This window comes from Salarias fasciatus, chromosome 20, assembly GCF_902148845.1.
Source record: "Salarias fasciatus chromosome 20, fSalaFa1.1, whole genome shotgun sequence".
NCBI lineage: Eukaryota > Metazoa > Chordata > Actinopteri > Blenniiformes > Blenniidae > Salarias > Salarias fasciatus.
In genome coordinates this window covers 17,137,062-17,156,458 of record NC_043764.1, presented here as the reverse complement: position 1 = coordinate 17,156,458, position 19,397 = coordinate 17,137,062, and the positions used below count along the sequence as shown (strand labels likewise).

The 19,397-nt window shown below is 45.0% G+C and overlaps 2 protein-coding genes across 3 annotated transcripts; both read left to right on the top strand.

Annotated features, from left to right (window-relative positions):
- Positions 1-28: 28 nt before the first annotated feature.
- ssuh2rs1 (ssu-2 homolog, related sequence 1) lies at positions 29-6,143 on the top strand. Of its 2 annotated transcripts, XM_030118252.1 has the most exons (14): positions 29-160; positions 303-333; positions 444-505; positions 1,054-1,158; positions 2,789-2,864; positions 3,045-3,174; positions 3,737-3,797; positions 4,038-4,159; positions 4,247-4,309; positions 4,412-4,494; positions 4,590-4,682; positions 5,022-5,127; positions 5,543-5,650; positions 5,735-6,143. In XM_030118252.1, exons 2-14 carry the CDS (start codon positions 311-313, stop codon positions 5,873-5,875), a joined length of 1,173 nt encoding a protein of 390 aa, XP_029974112.1. In that variant the 5' UTR covers positions 29-160; positions 303-310; the 3' UTR covers positions 5,876-6,143. The 2 variants fall into 2 exon arrangements, with proteins under 2 accessions (XP_029974112.1, XP_029974113.1); XM_030118253.1 differs by lacking the exons at positions 29-160; positions 303-333; positions 444-505 and adding an exon at positions 655-800.
- A 36-nt stretch (positions 6,144-6,179) lies between these two features.
- dcaf1 (ddb1 and cul4 associated factor 1) lies at positions 6,180-18,851 on the top strand. Its single transcript, XM_030118251.1, has 25 exons — positions 6,180-6,389; positions 7,535-7,655; positions 7,733-7,809; positions 7,894-7,967; positions 8,073-8,186; positions 8,657-8,794; positions 8,961-9,557; positions 10,089-10,190; positions 10,280-10,438; positions 10,620-10,799; positions 11,034-11,243; positions 11,343-11,512; positions 11,631-11,755; positions 12,016-12,251; positions 12,375-13,438; positions 13,539-13,737; positions 14,409-14,491; positions 14,965-15,049; positions 15,130-15,363; positions 16,062-16,155; positions 16,268-16,372; positions 16,526-16,599; positions 16,689-16,787; positions 16,859-17,135; positions 17,637-18,851. The coding sequence occupies exons 2-25, from the start codon at positions 7,543-7,545 to the stop codon at positions 17,690-17,692; spliced, it is 4,665 nt and encodes a 1,554-aa protein (XP_029974111.1). The 5' UTR covers positions 6,180-6,389; positions 7,535-7,542; the 3' UTR covers positions 17,693-18,851.
- The last annotated feature ends 546 nt before the right edge of the window (positions 18,852-19,397 follow it).

Genomic DNA, 19,397 nt, shown 5'->3' with positions numbered 1-19,397 from the left:
CACTTAAAGCGACTGGCGTGCACTTCCTGAAGAAGTCATCAGGGAGGGGGCTCAAAATACTTCTCCAAAATCTGACAGCATTTTTTCATCACTTTTGGTTTATTGCAGCTCCGAAAGAGAGGGGCACGTTATCGTACAGTTACAGTCGTGTTTGGGGAAGGTAAGTGTGTCCGCTTGCTGTAAAGTTGCAGGAAACAGTTTTAATGTTGATCAAAGGTAACAATGATTTGGTTTAATGATTTGTGATGCGCGTGATTAGAGCACATGCATAAGTTCTGGGTTGTCTTTATTCTCTCATTTAGCTGTCAAGATGGCGTATCCGCAGTTTGGAAAGTAAGTATCGCCTGCGTTTCCTCCAGTATTTTAACAGAGATGTAACATTGATCAGGTTGCTTTCCTTTTTCATACTATTTTGGCCTTAACTTGGTTTCCGTTACTTGCAGCAACCACAACTTGTACGGGACTGTCAATCCCGGCTATGTCCCCACCGCGGAGGGGACATCTGGTAAGAAACTCATTAAATCCGTATTTTTATTTATTTATTTATTTTTATGTCACAGAGTTGCATGTTGTCAAGTACTTATTTGCTCGATTTTGCGCTCGCGCTCAGTAGTACACGTCCGGGGTGACGTCACGTCTCACGTACAGGTTATTTGAGGCGCCGCGCCACGCTGCGGTTCACAACGTGTAGTCAGCCGTCAGTGTTTATACTGCTGTTCCAGGGATATGAACTGCTTCTGGAAGGCTGTAGGGTTGCGATACAAAACGTCTCATAATGGATATTAACGCCGAGGCACAAAGTAAGTCACTCAGGAAACCGTTTTGAAGCTGTCATGTAGAAACTTGTACCATCCTGGAAAGCTCCCAGGAATTCACCTGAGTTTTATCATGAGATTGAGTGATAAACGTTATGACTCTTTAAACATATCTGAATGAAAATCAAATGCTGTGGTCTTTGTGACGTCTTAAAAGTGAACAAATGTCACAAGGTTTTACACGATTCAAAAGTGTACAGCTGTGTATGAATGAACTGGTTCTTCTGGTTTGTTTCAGCAATGTTTGCCCCACCCGCTGCCGAGTCCCATGGCCCCAGTGCTCCTCCAGCAAGCATGTTTGACAACATGCCTGGCTATGAAGGAACATTGGCAGGAGGAGGAGGTACAGTATGCTCACTCTGGTGGTGCTGTTTGCCCCTGACTCTCCCTATATGGAACCTCAAAATTGTTTCTCAATAGCACCATATGCAACACAGTTCAGTGCATTTCAAAGGACTTTTACACACACACAGAGAGAGAGAGAGAGAGAGAGAGAGAGAGAGAAACCCCCCAAAAGAACAATACCACTTGAGCAGGAGACTGTGGAAGGCTAAAAAAAACAAAAACAAAAAAAAAACTCCCTGACAGGAAGAAATCTGCAAAACCAGACTGTGGTGGGGAAGTTCTGCTGTGCTGGTTGGGATTAGAGACTAAAACAAGACAAACTGATTAGACAGAGAGCAGCAAGCAAACAGACATAAATCCACTTCCTGCGGACGTGATAGGACGGTCAGACCACAACCTTTCAGATCCAGTGCAATCAAAACTAAAAATTATTAAATGAATTAAAGCTCTACATAAGTCAACAGTTAAAATGCATATTTGTCCCATGCATCATTGAGCTTCCCTAAGACTGTTTCTGACAGTTTGTACAGAAATTATTCAGTTAAGAAAAGCAGCTGTCGCAGCAGCTAATGGATGTGGAGGTCCTGGCCTGGTGTAGTTAGGGTTATTCTCTGAAATTGTTTTGGTATGGTTTATGGTAGAGAAATTAAGATTTTATTTTACCGAAAAAATTATTACATTTATTGCATTTGCTTCCAGGACACCTTCAAAAGATCTGTGGCTTAAGTTTTGATGTTGAAGTTGTAAAATCGGTTAGTGGCTCCATTGCAAAATAAAGAAGCTGATCTGACTCAAGACATTTGCGGTAAAACCCTGATGAAGAGTGTTTCTCTCAAAGCAGTTGAATCAGGTCAACTGGACTTGATCATATGTTTCGCCCTTTATCCAACTGTTGAACTGGCATTTTGGTGCTAATTTTTTAAGCGATTTCAGAATAAACTAATACAAATATGAGTTCAATTTCTGAGTTTATTGGAAGTGTTTTTTTTTTTAACTTCTAAGCAGATAAATATTTCCTGTGCATTTCGTATGTTTTTACACTCTGTACTGCTACCAGCTCTGTGTAGGTACTGTATAATGTGCATAATGTAGATGTCACCCTGCTATATCACACATTATTTAAATAAATTAATCACAGTCGGGCTTCTGCAGAGCTTGATGAGCTTGTGACTGTGTTCACAAAGCTAAATCAACCGCTTATGACTGAGCAGAGCTTCAAATGCAGCCATTTCTACAGCTCTTGGGATATGTAGCTTTTAAATCAACACTTTGTAAAATAAAGAAATATTGAGACTATTACTGTAAAAATATCTACAAAGTTATTTTTAAAAAAAATCAAAATTTTCAGTGTTTCAGTGGATTTTTCTTGCTGACACTGATCGTTCCCACACAATCCAAAATGCTCCTGATATTAAAAAAAAACATCGTATTTTGCCCCACTCAGTGTTGAACGTTCTACCAGCACTCATCATTTCAAAATGATGAGATAGTGGCATTTACTGTAGTGTAACTTTATGTAAAACGGTTTCTTATAAAAATGTGACTTGTGGTGCAAATCAAAACTGAACACTATTGTTAGGAATAACAGATGAAGGAAAGAAATGGCTGAAGGGTAACATGTGTTTCAGGTGGATTTCTGCCGCCTCCAATGCCTGCTCACCCCGTTCCCCAGCCTGAACCTGCACCTGAACAACCACACTGGAAGTAAGCTTCACGTTATTTCCTTTCTTTCTACATATTTTCCAAAGTTATTGCAAAATATTTTCTCTCACGTGATTCTAGCAGTATGCTGGTTTCATTGCATCAGCACTTTGCTGACTGTTGCTTCCTTTTAACGGATGGGTTTGTTGAATTAATTGAATCACATTCTTCCTCTGCTGCCAGTATCCCATCCATTACTGAGGAAACCGCCCAGGAGGCCTTAAAGCTGTACGCCTCCAGTAAATGCTGCTACAGCTCTGCCCCAGCAAAGGATGGTGTGATCACGAACATGGAGGCTTTCAATACGTACAGGGTAGGAGGAAGGTGTATGGGGTTTTTGACATTTAGTTGATGTTATTTGATGCACCGTGCACAATAATGCAGATGAATGTTTTCACAGTGTGTGAGAATGAGTTTACCTCAGAGATTAAACCACAGTGTGTCTCCTAAGTTTCCACATATAAGATATTGTTAACAGTTGTTTGGGTTCATGGGTACAAACAACCAGAAATATTATTATCAGGTGAGATGCTTTTAATTGAAAATGTCTGGTCTGGCTAATTATATATGATGTACTGTCTTCCTAAATTTTACACTAAAGCCTATTTAATAATTTCAGTGCATATCCATTACATGTATGTGTTAAAAATGTTTTACTTGAAATTGTTCTATCACGAGTCCTAAAACATAAACTCACTAGCTGTAATATAAACATGATTACAGAGAAGGCATCCATTCTGCTGCTACACCTTTCCCCCCTGGAGAGGACCCACTTCACCATTTGAAAGCCCCAGATGTGGATCATTGACTTTAACAATACAGAGCAAAACACACATTTCAGCTTTCGTTGTTGTTTTCTTCTTCTCTCCTTTTAGTACCGCCTGGAAACCTTTACTGAGTCGAGATCTACAGAATGGAGTCATGAGCCATACACTGGTATAATACTGTTATTTTATGTACCCTCTTTGAAGCAAACTGTAATATTATCTACAATACTAATAATAATCCAGCCATCCATCCCTCACTTAACTAAGCTTATAAATGTCAAAGTAAACTCCAAATTAGGATACCAGGGTGAAGGTATTACTTTAGCTATCCAGTGATTATTGTCACATTTATTATGAGTGAACCATTTAAATTGTCTCCTGTAATCGTTTGCTGTTTCACTTGGATCAGGTCAGCCAGTGGACGCGTACGCACAGCCACCTCCAGGCCCATGGGATATTCCAGCCAAGGCTGTGAATTTCTTTTTGAACGACAAGCAGACGATAAAAGTTCCCTACACATCGTCTGTGAAGGTAACTTATTTGAGACATATTTTATAGCACAATGCTCCCCCGTATCTTATTATGTTCTTTTAATAAAATGAAGCCTTTCATCCACAGAGCTGCCACGGTTGTGTGGGAATGGGACGAAAACCTTGCAAAGACTGTGCCGGCGCTGGGAACGTAAGCATTACCCACAGGCTTCAGTGAAAATAGTTGTTTGGAGATCTTTTGGGGAGAAATCCAGTCTTTCTGTTTTTTGTTTTTTGTTCTTACCTCTTATAGAAAGTTTGTTGGGTGTGTAATGGATCTGGGTACCGTCACGGAGATGATCGATGCCACCACTGCAGTGGCAGAGGGAGGGAAAAGTATGTATGGATTTAAAGCACCCGAACAGTTTAAAACTACCCATTTTGTGTCGTTTCTAAAAACAACATAACCACTAAACAGTATTTTATTACAGCTGCACCCGCTGCCATGGACAAGGAGCAATGCAGTGTGACATATGCCGTGGAAAACAGCAGCTACTGGTGTACATCAACCTGACTGTGAAATGGTACCAGCTCATGGAAAATGTTAATTACACAAGCCCTGATTGAAACAACACAACAAAAACACACATTTTCCCGGTGCTTCCTATCTGTTAATTACTGTAAATTATTGTTTTTTAACTCCAGACCTGGGAAACTACTTCTATTTTTCAAACACCCACGATAAATTCTTCAAATGAATTGATTTTCCTCCTGCCATTAAGCAACTGGCTTGAGTCGTGTTAGAACAGAAGATTTCTGAAATAAGGAGGTCAGAAACCTTCTGAGGACTGGATTTGGAAAACTGTATTTTGCATACGAACTGAAAATTCATACTAAATGTGTTTGAATTTAATTGTTTGCAGGACAAACAATTCCAACGACTACGTTGTGGAACAGCTGAGTGGACTGAATTCGGACAATCTCAGCCAGGTGTCTGGCAAGGAGCTTTTCAGAGACACTCAGTACTTGGTAAACAACTGTTTCTTCAATATTGAAGTGCCTGAGAATTCTTTTCAAGCCAAAGGGAAAAAAAAGATTGCTACATTGTTGCATTCACTGCTTCATATAAAGACAACATATCAACTTTGTTCCAATCAATACCATGGTTTACACAACTGTGTTGTAACTGGAATGTGTATTTGTTCGGCTCAGACCATAGTCCAAACACGGATAAGAGAAACTGTCATTGAATTCATCCTATGTGACCCTCATGAAATGCTACAGCTTGCAGACATTGTGTTCATGCTTCACTTATGATACATGAACAATTCAAAATGTTGCTTGATCTAAAATAATAATGATGATGATGATAATAATAATAATAATAATACTAATAAATAAATAAAACATGAAATTTCCTAATTTAATGGATGTTCTTTTGTAGGTGTACCCAGTGATGGGCTTTCCAGACCCTGCTGTTGTGCAGGCTGCACAGCGCTTCATCAGTGAACACCAGGGCAAGTTCTCCCAGACATCCCGCATTCTGCAACAGGTATTCATATCTTTGAAACTCCCTTTTATTCTCTCAGTACAACGCTGAATCGCTCAGAATTGTAATGCCTGTCTTTGCTTGCAGCGCCAAACGATCGAGCTGATCCCCGTCACCAGGGTCACTTACCTGTGGAAAGGGAAGTCGCACGTGTACTTTGTTTACGGGAATGAGTTCAAAGTGAACGCTGACAACTACCCCGCCACTTGCTGCTGTACTCTCATGTAAATACAATGCCAATGTCAAGCCATTTAAAAATGCTTATTCGCGCAGTATGAATCATAATCACACTATGTCCACTGAAACTACGTTTTTGATACTGATTATTTTTGCACGTGTATTAACCATGATGTATTAATCCACGTTCTTCTACCAGTTGTTGCTTTTAAGCAACACCTCTAAAAGGGATCGGACTTTTGCACACCCCTTGTTAATGTGCGTGTTTTTTTTTCATGACAATTGTTCATAAAATGAATAAAAGTTATTTCGCAATGTTCTCTGCTCTGTCGTGTCGTCATTAAACGTCGACGGTCGCTCTTGTGATGACGTGCAGAACGTGTTCGCCATCATGATAATAAACCGTGAACACAAAGCTACAAAAAGGCTCATTAAACCTCGGCAGTAAGACTCTCGTACATGTGCTGATACCTCCAAACAGCGACCGAGTTCGGACTGATATCCGCGGACCCGGGACTTGGCGAATTTGGCCGAAAGTGACCGAAGAGCTGAGCCGAATAACGAGGTAAGGTTAGCATGAGAGCTAACTGGCTAGTCTCACCTGGGATGCCTCCAGCTAGCTCCTCTGATACATGTGCCGGCAGGTTTCCTCTTCTCGTGATTGATCACAATTAATCACTTTAAACTGGACTTGTCTGAACACTTCGTGCACGGTGCGAACTGTAGTTTTTAACCAGGAGTGACTGCAGGAGTCCTGCTAGCTCGTAGCTCCCTTATTAGCCGCTGTAGCCAGCCATGCCAAACATCGAAACAGGTGGTGTCCGCTGTGTTTACCAGTATCCTGACGTATTGTATACAATTATTAGAAAAAAAAGTGGTTGGATTAAGGTTGTCGCTGCTCCGTCCAGTGTTTGACAAGCAACGTCGGCACCACGACATGCTAACTCGAGTATTAGTTTGAAAGTTAAGCCTGTAAAAACGGAGCGAGTCACCCGTTTGTTCTCACAATTAAAATAATACTTGACACTGTTTCACATAATTAAAGTCCTGCCGTTATGCTGCGACGGTGTTAGTTTCCTAACTAATATTTGCTGAGGGCAGCAAGCTGTGCGTGTTTGCGCGCGTGCGTGTGTTGCAAAGTTGCAAACATGTAGAAACTCAGCTGTGAATGAGGTATTTACACTGGGATCTGAAGCTCGAGACGCTCATGAAGCCATTGCAGCTTAAATTAACTGTCATAACTTGAGATAGCAATAGCCGACATGTCGAGGCTAATCGGCTACAAAACAATAGCACCACTGGGTGTGTTAACATCCCAGAGACGAGTCTTTCAAGGCCAATGACGAGGAAGTGGTGCAAAGAGCAGCCGATCCCTGCTAACTGCGGCCGATGGCAAGATGCACTCTGGACAGGTGGCTGGTCAATCACAGAGACAGAGGTTCACACCTCGGGGCAGTTCAGGATTACTTACTCTCACTTGCATGTGTTTGAACTGCGGGAGGAAATCAGGATATCCAGATATCAAACTGCTAATTTAGTCTAATTTAGCTGAACTGAGGTGAAGTGAAAATTACATTTGAAAACATTCAAAGCCTTAATTACTTTCCTTCAGACCAAAGAAATAAGCAAAGCCCTAATTTTTCATCAAGAAGTGTTGAAAACCTGTTTAAATGTTGCAGTAGTTTTGTTAAGCAAATGCCACCCTGACAGGTGGCACCATGGCATCAGCATCTGCCAGCGTGGACTCCAAGGCAGAGCTGACTGCTCTCCTGGAGCAGTGGGAGAGGGAGCAGCAGGGGGCCACACAGGAGCTGGTTGCCCTCCTCACTAAGTAAGAAGTCGCATTAAGTTATTGAAATTTGACTACAATGAATTAAATCTGACTTAATGATTTAATTTCATTCTCAGAATATCAGAGCTCGTTGAAAAAGAGACAGAGGAGTACCATAAAGCTGACCCAGACCCTTTTGATGATCGACATCCAGGTATGAACATCGTTGTTAAAAAGTACAGAATATGAAAGCACTTCTGTTTCATGTATTATTCTGACATTTCGTTGTTGTCCACAGGGAGAGCTGATCCAGAATGCGTGTTGGGGCACCTCCTCAAGATCTTGTTCAAGAACGACGACTTTATGAACACAGTAAGAATGAATGGACACATTTTATTCTCTGTCCTTTTCAACTATAACTCAGTTTTAAAGAGCTCAGTTGAAAGATGGTGTTTAAATTGCTCTTCGCTCTTGTAGCTGGTGAACAGTTATGTGATGACCAGCAGGGAATTTTCCCTGAACGCAGCAGCTTGTCGCCTCCTTCAGAACATCATGCCTGGACTGGAAACTGCTGTGGTCTTTCAAGAAAAGGTATTTTTTTGAGTTCAGTACGAGATGATGATCAAAACAATCATTTTTGCTCTTAAATTATGCATTTTTTTTGTCAGCCTGTAATGTTTCTGCTGTGAAGATGCATTCGTGTGCAGTAATACAGACATTGAGTTATTTGATATTTTTAGTTCAGTTTAGAGTCAGTGGAACTAAAGCCCAAACCAGTCTAAATGAAGTTCTCTTTACTTTTGAAATCGGAGAGTAACCTCATTGCTTTGCCCATCATTGTGCAGTTAAACATGGAAGCTAAGACAGATCCTTTTTTGAATGCTTTATTATGTTTTTAGATTTATTTAGCAAAGTTGACTCAAGCTTACAGATTGTAGTGCAGATGAACTTGTTGTAAGTCACTTATAAATCTGATCTTTTATATTTTCTGTCCTTTTTTCATTCCTGGTTTGAAAGATGATGTTCATATTGTTCCATCTTTGTGTTTCACCTCTTTTCAGGAGGGAATTGTGGAAAGGCTGTTTAAGTGGGCTCAGGAGGCTGAGCAGCCCCTCAGAATCTATGCCACCGGCTTGTTGGCTGGTGCGATGGAGAATCAGGACATTGCTGCAAACTACAGAGAAGAGAACTCTGTTCTGGTCAGTAGGAATTTCTGCTGCATCAAAAATGAGTTTTCTTCATGAAAAATGTGACGGCATGTCGCGATCGTCAAGACACAACAATTGAAACTCCTGTCATAACCAGCAGGTGGCGGCATCAAGTGGCAGCTGTCCTCAGCTTGTGTTTTATGCTTCACTTTGACAGGTGCCTTTGATGCTGCATCGGTTGCGCGAGCTTCAGGACAAAGATGCAGAGAACAAAAGGGAAATCAAGCGTCCGAGCCCCCGAAAGACTCTGAGTGAGCCGCTGCTACCTCTAGATGAGGAGACTGTTGACGGAGGCTTTGAAGAGAAGTCCTTCACGCCGGGTAAAAACGGAGCTGAAAAGGAGGGAATGGGGCCCGAGGAGGATGGAGAACTACCTTTCTCATCCATCGAGCCTGAAAACGAACTCTCCTTCCGTCTGAACTCCCCTCACAAGACGAGCAGCCGCGCCAACTCGGCCGTTAAAACCATGATGAAGCCCATGTCTGCCCCGAGTTCGCTGACGCACCAAGGCGTGTCTGATGGCAGCAGTTACTTTAAACGCAGAGCAGATCGGGACAGTGGCAGGACTTCAAAACACAAGTTGAACTTCTCCCTGCCGGAGCCAGAGAGGACCTTCAGTGAGCTCTCCAACAGCAGCTGGACTGAGATGAGCCCCTGGGTGATTGGCAACAACTATCATCTGTATCCTCTGACCCCTGAGATCGAGCAGCGACTCATCCTGCAGTATCTCACTCCGCTGGGAGAATATCAGGAGGTTAGTCCGCTGCCCCGGCCTCTGAAACAAAGCTGCAGTCATTTCCTGAGTACTTTGTAGAAATATCATACACAACTGTGTGTTACTTATTTAAAAAGCGAATGAAGCCAGCAAGTTTTCATTTTCTGGATTGGAGGATTGTAAGCTTTGCATTGACACTCGGGACTGAGTGTGTTCAAATTTGTTAACTGAATTATAAAATGTATACATTTTTTCCTTTTCATGGTCATTTTGAGAGAAAGTAGGTGTTTTGCTGTGAAGTAAAACCTTGTGGAGCTCATGTATCTGCATTATTTCTTTAATCTGTGAGCTGCGTCTTGTTTTGCTACAAGTTTACCAGCAGGTGTCAGTCTCTCCTCACGCACTATAAAAAGTGAGCTTTTAAGGCCTCACGTAATTTTCATTTAAACTGGAGATGCTAAAGATTAGTGGGCTTTTGTTTTGGACGCCGAACCGTAAATTCTTCCCGTTTGCCATTTAGTGATTTTTATAGCAAAGCAAATTGATGTGATTTCCTCCTCCGCCCTGCAGCTGCTGGCGGTGTTCATGCAGATGGGCGCTCGTGAACTACTCATGCATTATATGGATCTAAAGCAGACCAATGATGTGCAGCTCACCTTCGAGGCCCTCAAGGTAAACACTGCCGACCTGCAGTCACTCCTCTGTGCCCTTCAAATTCATCAAAAACGCTCCTCAGTTATACATATGTTCCCTCTTTGCAGTATCTGGCCTCTCTGCTGTTGCACAAGAAGTTTGCTGCAGAGTTTGTCGCGCATGGGGGGGTTCAGAAACTGCTGGAAATTCCCCGGCCATCAATGGCTGCTACTGGAGTGTCACTGTGCCTCTACTACCTTGCCTACAACCAGGATGCCATGGAAAGGGTATTTACAAGACACACAAGAACCATTTCCGTTATTTTGTTTGCCACAAACTTGTAGTTGTTGTGCACTCATGCATTGATTGGCGTATGTGCTTTCGCTCTCAGATAAATCAGATTTAAAATGACATGTAATGTTATTGTGGTTTCGATTGTCATTCGTGGCTGTGTCTTCCCCTCTCCAGGTGTGCATGTTGCCTCACTCCATCCTGTCAGACGTGGTTGGTTACACACTGTGGCTGCTGGAGTGCTCACACGCGTCCGGCTGCTGCCACGCCACCATGTTCTTCTCCATCTCCTTCTCCTTCCGTGCTGTCCTGGAGCTTTTCGACAAGCAGGACGGGCTCCGGCGCCTCGTGAATCTGGTAAAACAAACTCACAACAACCTTGTGTCAGAGTTGGGAAATACAGCGCTTGTGACTATACTTCAGAGGTTTTTTGAGGCATCTCAGTTCCACTCGAGTAGATCTTTTTCTGACACCTTATTCCTTTTGCTTCCCACATTTTTCCCACTCTTGTCACGAACAGAATAACTTAGCAGCTGATGAAATATCCACTTGTAGCTGAGCGCTAATGTGACGTGAACGGTTTGCTTTCAGGTTAGCACTCTGGAAATCCTGAATCCCGAGGACCAGGGAGCGCTGCTGAGCGATGATGAGATTTTCTCCAGCAGGCAGACGGCCAAGCACACCTGCATGGCCCTGCGCAGGTACTTCGAGGCCCATCTGGCAATCAAGGTGGAGCAGGTGAAGCAGTCGCTGCAGCGCACAGAGGGGGGCGCCCCCATTCACTCGCAGCCTTACTACAAGGTATTCACCAGGAAAAAAAAAGGCAGAAAATACTCATATTTGCTCTGTTTGTGCTCAATTAATTAAAATGTATCTTTGTGTTTGTAATCCTGTCCTCAGGCTGTGAGCTACAGCCGTGAGCAGGTGGTGGAAATGATGGAGTTTCTCATAGAGTACGGCCCGCTCAGACTGTACTGGGAGCCAGCTGAGGTCTTTCACAAGCTGTCATGTGTCCAGCTTCTCCTGCAGCTCATCTCCATCGCCTGTGACTGGAGAACATACTACGGCAGGTACAGATCAAGCCATACTTCAGTCACATCTGGCTAATGCCATTTGATTTGTATCAGTTTGTGCCGGTAGATAGGCGTAGTAAATATGCAGTGACTGTTATTTCTCTTTCCCTTGCAGGAGTGATACAGTGCGCTATGCCCTTGACATCCTGAGCATCCTCACAGTTGTGCCAAAGACCCAGCTGCTGTTGTCAGAAGCAGTTGCTGTGTTTGATGAGGGAGGATCCACTGTTTCTACTGTCGGTCGGTATTTACAGTGTGTGACACAGTTTTAATTACAATCCACTCTATTGAAATTATACCCGTCATAATGACCTCGGGAGCATTTATTCATCATTTGATGGTCCTGCCAGCTTTTGTTCTCAAACACAGCCCATGTCTGGTCATTGACAAAGAGCTTTTATTGATGTAGTAATTAAATTGATTATCTGACTGAAGAGAAATGTTACTTTTCTTTTAGGTTTTCAATTATCTCCTGTTTTTTTTTTTTTTCCCCCTCTTAGGGATGAGTATAGTTCTGGCTGTCGCAGAGGGAGAGGTGTTTGTGAACGATGCCGAGATTCAGAAATCGGCCCTGCAGGTCGTCATCAACTGCGTCTGCGCTCCAGACAAGCGCATGTCCAGCATCGGCAAGTTCATCGCAGGCACCCCCCGCCGGCGCCTGCCCCAGCAGAGCAAGGCCAGCGAGAACGTGCTCATCAAGATGTGGAACGTGGTGCAGTCCAACAACGGCATCAAGGTAGACTCCTGGCGTACTGCACTCACAAGATATTGCGGTCAGGGCTAACCTTAACCCCTAAGCCTTTGATAAAAAAAAAACACTTCTCCATCGACAGTTGCTCTCATTCCGTCTTCCCAACAGGTGCTGCTGTCCCTGCTGACGGTGAAGATGCCCATTACGGATGCCGATCAGATCCGAGCTCTGGCCTGTAAAGCCCTGGTGGGTCTGTCTCGCTCCAGCTCCGTCAGGCAGATCATCAGCAAACTGCCTTTGTTCAGCAGCGGACACATCCAGCAGCTCATGAAGGAGCCGGTGCTCCAGGACAAACGCAGCGAACACGTCAAGTTCTGCAAGTTCGCGGCGGAACTGATCGAACGGATCTCAGGGAAGCCTCTGCTGATCGGCACAGACGTGTCTCTGGCCTGGCTGCAGAGGGCCAGCGTGGTCGCCCAGTCCAGGATCACCTTCCCTGAGAAGGAGCTGCTGCTGCTCATCAGGAACCACCTGGTGGCCAAAGGCCTTAACGACACGGCCACCGCCCTCACCAAGGAGGCGGACCTCCCGATGGCGTGTCTGTCTCACTCCTCGCACTCGGCCTCTGCCTTCCCTGCCGTCGCTCCTCCGCCTACTGCCTCCCCCGTCGCCACTCTCCCGCGCACCCCGCGGCTGGCCAATGGCGTCGGGTCAAGACTCGGCAGTCATTCCTCTTCTCCGGGCGCCGGTCACCAGCAGCCGCGTCCCTCCACATCTCAGACCTCCGCTCCCTCCGCTGCTTCCACTTCGTCGTCTGTCCCTCACTGCAACCACAGCTCCCCGCTCATCGGCCGGATCGTTTTCTCCCGGGAGCGACAGACGCCCTGTAGCACCGTGAGCTGCAAGAAAACCCGAGTGCTCCGGCAGAAGTCGGACCACGGGGCCTTCAGCCAGAGCCCCGCCATGAAGAAACAGTTTGACAGACACCTCCCCTCCCCTCCTGCACTGGACAGCATTATCACAGAGTACTTGAGGGAGCAACATGCACGCTGCAAGAACCCCGTCGCAACCTGTCCGCCTTTCTCGCTCTTCACCCCTCATCAGTGTCCCGAGCCCAAGCAGAGACGCCAGGCCCCCATCAACTTCACGTCCCGACACACACGGCGGGTCATATACCCCAAATATGGAGGTGTGGATGGAGGATGCTTTGACAGGCATCTTATTTTCAGCAGGTAGGAGGCTTTGCTCCCTCCACAGTTTCCGCTGGATCGACTCTTGCCGGCATTTCACAACATAAATTATTCGCTGGTTGACATTCTTCTGTCCTCCCAGGTTCCGGCCGATCTCCGTGTTCAGAGAGGCAGACGAAGATGAGAGTGGATTCATGTGTTGTGCCTTCTCGGCGCGCGAGCGCTTCCTGATGCTCGGGACGTGCACAGGCCAGCTCAAACTGTACAACGTGTTTACAGGCCAGGAGGAAGCCAGCTACAGCTGTCACAGTTCCGCTATCACTCACCTGGAGCCCTCACGGGTCAGTAGAGAGACACTCGCACATCGACCGGCAGGTCATGTTCAGCCTCTCTTCTCCGGTTTTGCGTTTGACTATCGCCGATAGATCAAGTTAGTTAGTTATCATTGACTTCTGTCCAAAAAAAAACAAACAAACTCTAGTGTTCTGAGCTGGTTCACGAGCTGTGGAAGGTGCCACAAAGCTTAAAAAGACACGAGTGGAGGGATGCATCCAACACATGGAAGCAAAGTGGTGCTTTTGTGTAAAACACACACGAGCCTTTTGAAGTTGTCGTCACATGGTTTTCACACTCTTTCATGCTGCAGACATACACACCTGCTTTGGACCTTTTAGCTCTGCATCAATGATTAAGGAGCTCTTACTATAAAAAGAAACAGTGGCTGTAGGATTACGTTTAAACCTTGCAAAGAAACTGTGGATCATGAATGCCGGATTTAAGCAGGTGTGTATGCAACCACCTGGTTCACTCTGAATCTGCAAGGAAATAAATTTCAAACCTCAGTCGCATCAGCTGAGATTTCTAGACTTAGGAGTTAATCTTTTGAAATTAGAGATATTTGCATATTCATAGTTGCTAGTTCTTGAGGAAGAAGCAGTAGGAGGCATGCAAATAAATGAGCATTAAATGAACAATAAGGGCTCTCTGACCTTCAGTCTTTGTATGTTTTCAGGACGGTTCTCTGCTCTTAACTTCAGCCTCTTGGAGTTACCCGCTGTCCGCTCTGTGGGGCATGAAATCAGTGTTCATCATGAAGTAAGTTGTTTTCACAGCTCAGAATTGAGATTTTCACCAGCCGCATTATTGGCTCATGGATTATGTAGACTGAAGTGTGAAATTAGCAGGAAACTTGCTCCGTCGCGTCGTCGGACCGCAGAGGTTCGGCCGGCGATCGCACCTGTCTGCGATCCCACTGCCTTCATGTATGTGGTCTTCTCTGACCAGCGGTTCAGCAGCTTCATTCTGTCAAAAGACGGAGCTGCCAGCAGAAGATGACATGCTGTTTAATTATGCACGTGAACAGCCTCGGGCCTGCAGTCTCCCGTCCACGGAGCGCAGGCGCTCGGCTTCATTCATCCGCACAGTTTCACCACGGCAGTACTCGCACACTGCTGAGTCTTCTGCAAAGTCTTTATGCAATTATATGGTTTAAAGCGCTCTGCTGCAACGCTCACACCGGCTCTGTGTCTTCAGTTTAATGCTGACAAGCTGCTTTTGTTGTCTTTCAGGAATTCCTTTTTGGGCGACCATTATGTGGAGTTCAGTAAGCTTTCACAAGATCGTGTCATTGGAACAAAGGAGCACATAGCGCGGGTACGTCGAGTCAAGAAAAAACCAGAAGCGAGCTCAAATATGTTGAGCGCTGATGCCATTTTATTTCTTTTTGCCCTCAGATTTATGACATCCAGACGGGTCAGGTGACTCTGACTCTGAACAACCCAGACCTGGCCAACAACTACAAGAGGAACTGTGCCACCTTTAACCCCACGGACGACCTGGTGCTGAACGACGGCGTGCTGTGGGACGTGCGCACGGCGCAGGCCATCCACAAGTTTGACAAGTTCAACATGAACATCAGCGGCGTGTTTCACCCCAACGGCCTGGAAGTCATCATCAACACAGAAATCGTATCCTTCACACGTGAGAAAGTTGCAGGATTTTGCGTGCCGTTGCATGGCTGCTCAAACCCGACTGAGTTTCTGTCGTCACACTCGATCCTTGTTTTTATCCGACTGACCCACGCCCTTAAAGTTATGTGAAATCCACCAGTCAGCCGTCACTGCCAACCTCCATTAGTGATATCAGTATTTGAATTGTCAATGAATTGATTTAGGCTTTATAACAAATATTTTATGGATCCATCAATCAATTTTACTGCTTTATTCAATTTGGATTGTGGGGATCTGCAGCCGATCCACTCGAATTAGAACCAAGACAAGGATACATCCTGGAGATAGCGACACTGACCTACAGCCAACTTCTGCACTCACCAGTAAACCCCAGAGGAACACAGGAGGAACATGTAAACCCAACTCAGGAAGTCACTGCTGGGAAAGTCTCATTTGGCTTTATGACGATTTCACCATATAGTTCTCCTCGTTTAGCAGATTAATCGTCCCACACGAAGTAAAAACATAAAGAAAAAGCATTTTTGAAATTGAGTATGGTCATGACACATGAGAGAATAACAGTTGTGTTGCTGATAATGTCTTAAATATGTCTGTTAGGCAATTTAATCCTTCCGTTTTGAGGTTAGCTCAGTGAATCAGTAGCAGAGCTGGTGTAAATGTGAAGGAGTGTTATGATCCTTATCTGAGAGCTCCAGTGGGACCTGCGGACCTTCCACCTCCTCCACACGGTTCCCGCTCTGGACCAGTGCAGAATAGTCTTCAACAACAACGGCACCGTCATCTACGGAGGTAAACACAGAAGCGTGATGGGAAGCGTGGAGTGTTCATACATCAAGCCGTCGGAGCTCGACCAGCCGGCTCGCCGCGCTCGGCTTTGACTCACGCCTTCCTGTTTTTGCAGCAATGCTGCAAGCCGACGACGAAGACGACATGATGGAAATGCAGATGAAAAGCCCATTCGGCTCCTCGTTCAGGACCTTTAACGCCACAGACTACAAACCCATTGGTGAGATTTGGTGACCTTTAATTTACTTTTCATCAGTTTGTTTTTAATTTGGAGCTCTTCTGATCAAACTGGGGTTATGTAATTACTGGTGATGGTGACCTTTCTCTTGTGATCTAATGTAAAATGTGCATCTTTCAAAAATAATCTCTTCAGCCACCATCGACGTCAAGAGGAACATATTTGACCTCTGCACAGACACTAAAGACTGCTACCTTGCTGTGATCGAGGTAAACTGTTTCTCATCACGTTACCTGTACAAAGGTTGTGAAATAATAACCTTAAAGAAGATTAAAGTTCCGTGCTCGTTCTCCCACAGAACCAGGACTCGGTCAACACCGACACGGTGTGCCGACTGTATGAAGTGGGCCGGCAGCGGCTGGCCGAGGAAGAGGAGGAGGAGGATGAAGAGGATCAGGTACGGTGCAGACGAACAGAGACTCCCCGCGTCGCCGTCGGTTCGATGCCTAATTCTTTGTTTCGTTTCAGGAGGATGACGATCAGGAGGAAGACGACGACGACGACGACGATTCAGACGACGACGTCGACACGGATCCCCTGATCGCCGAGCTGGAGAACGAGAACGGAGGGGAGGACGAAGACGACGAAGAGGACGACGGCAACGATGAGTTCTCCCCATCCGACGAGGAGGTGGCTCGTCTCCTCGAGGAGGACGTCGACGTCGGGGACGACGACGACGATGACGACGAGGACAATGACGACGACGATTCTGATAACGACGATATTGATCTGGATGGTGACAATGGTGAGTCGGGCTTCACCTTCAGGGTGTGTTGAGCTGTATCAGTGTTTAAAATGCTGCTGAATGCTTGTTTGTAACAGAAATATCATAGTTTGTAGGACAGAAGGCGGTTAAAGATAATCGACACCGCACCAGTTTAGCAATGTCCAGAACAAAGCAGAATCTTCATCCCTACATAAATGATGCTCGTCTCAGGCTTTGTCCAGTTTTCTTTGTTTTCACACCCAGCTGGTCACTGTGACGACATTTTCTCAGTGGAATTTAAAAACTGCTGCTGTGTCAGTTTTATCGTATTGCTGACAGCAGAGGAACATTTGATAAAGGAAAAAATAAAAGAAATGATTTTAAAAGGGGTTTATGTCTGCTCCACGTTTTGCCAGATCGGCTGTTTTTGCCTTTTTGGCAGTTTTTGCTCATCACCCACTGACCTATTCAGCATAACCCCCCCCCCCCCCCCAGTATTCCCACGCCTCTGAATCTGTTGTTTGTCTGTCGCACCAACAGACAGCTCTGACAACTCCGACCTCGAGGACGACATCATCTTATCCCTGAATGAGTGAGGGGACCCGGGGCCCCGGACGACTTGTCAAGACTCCCGCCTCTCGGACACTGGAGCTGCAGCGCAGCACGCTGGGAGGAGAGTATCCTCAGCGGTGAAGGTGGGAGACGAGTCGGAGCGCTCGCTGGTTTGAAACAGTTGGTGTTTGCACACTTTGAGTGACAAGACAAAGGAAAAGGAAGCTCACACACAGATCCGAGCGGGGAGGCTGCACACACATGAACTTGCTGTAGGGGGAAGAAAAACAAAAGGATTGTACACGTTTATAGTTTTATAAAACAGAAGTGAGCTTGATGAGGGTTGAAACGTAGTTGAGGTAATAAAAGTTTTATTTTTTATCACATTACCGGCTTTTTAAACGGGCCTTTTGATTTGATATTGATTCAGGCACTTTGTAAGCCTCTGATTGGTCACAGTTAGTGTTTGTAGGGTGAAAAAAAAGGCTTTTGTTGCGGGACGGCATCGGTGTGGTTGATTATTTGGAGCGCTCTCTAGCTTGCACTTGTACCAGATCGCCTGAAATAATCACCAAATAAGTCCTCCGGTGTTGAATTAGGCAGCTAGTGTGATGCACAGACATGTCGCTGACCGTTCATCGGGTTTTAATTCAACGCATCGCAACGCCATTCGTCTGCCGATTCCCTGACGCGAATGACAGAAGTTAAATCGGCCCGGGGCTCGAAGTCGTGAGAACGCCGTCACAGGTCTTTGACGCACCTGCTCCCCCGTCAGCTCGGCACACGCAGACGAGCGTCCACGGCTCCGCACCGCATTCAGCCCGGCCCGTCACGCATCCAGGTCCCGCCGTACGACGGGAACGCAACGTGAAGTCCTGATCTAAAAGTTCGGTCCAGTAGAAAATGATGTGTTAATATGATAGAAATCCTGGGAAATGAAATGTGCAGTGGTGGTTTGAGTGCAGCAAAATGTGTTTTCTGTGACGAGGCAGTGAGCTTTAGGGTGTCAAAAAAAAAAATAAAAAAAATGGATGCCTCGCACACAGTGCAAACATTTCATGATTTTTCTGTTTTTCAATTGTGCCTATTAATTTTGCCTCTTTTCTTTCTCTTTGCAAAAATGTTTTGACTTTCTTGAGACAGTTTATGTACAGCTTGTATGTATCTAAAGTATTTTTACTATAAATAAAATTAAAAAAATTACGTTTTGTGCCTTGAGTGTGATTCACGCTTCTTGTTGAATATTATCCGAGCATCGTCTCTAAAAAAACTGAAAAAAACAAAGTGCAAGGATGCACGCCACAGCTGTTTGTAGCTTTGAATGAACTGCAGCAAATGGTTTATTAAATAATTATTAGATTTATTATTAAAGTATTCAGAATGAATTTCAACCATTTCAGTGACAAAGCGCATTAGTTCTGTGTGCATCTCTCTGTCTCTACAGTGCAGGTCATTTGTACAGGAGCATCGAGTGCGTTGAATGTATGGTCCCGAAGAGTACGAAGAAATGGGAATGTGTGTTTGTGTGAAAGCAGATGATGGATGCGACGGTGGGACATGCTTCTTATTACCTCCTCGGCTGCGTCTTATTGTCTGCTGGCTTTGGGAGTGTTGAAACGGATAGCAGCTCTCACTGTATCAGGCGCTGCTGCAGCGGAGCAGGAGCTGCAACACAGGAAAAGTTAAAAAAAAAAAAAAAAAATTTAATCCAGGAGGCTTTTCTTGAATATCAGATTTAAAAATGTCCAT

Bases quoted from the DNA above. Each gene is read 5' to 3' on its own strand.
- dcaf1 (XM_030118251.1), top strand. From the start codon at position 7,543: ATGGCATCAGCATCTGCCAGCGTGGACTCCAAGGCAGAGCTGACTGCT. The intron at 7,968-8,072 runs GTAAGAATGAAT...TCGCTCTTGTAG, and splicing joins ACGACGACTTTATGAACACA to CTGGTGAACAGTTATGTGAT. The intron at 16,156-16,267 runs GTAAACACAGAA...CTGTTTTTGCAG, and splicing joins CGGCACCGTCATCTACGGAG to CAATGCTGCAAGCCGACGAC.
- ssuh2rs1 (XM_030118252.1), top strand. From the start codon at position 311: ATGGCGTATCCGCAGTTTGGAAA. The intron at 3,798-4,037 runs GTATAATACTGT...CACTTGGATCAG, and splicing joins GAGTCATGAGCCATACACTG to GTCAGCCAGTGGACGCGTAC. The intron at 5,651-5,734 runs GTATTCATATCT...CTTTGCTTGCAG, and splicing joins CATCCCGCATTCTGCAACAG to CGCCAAACGATCGAGCTGAT.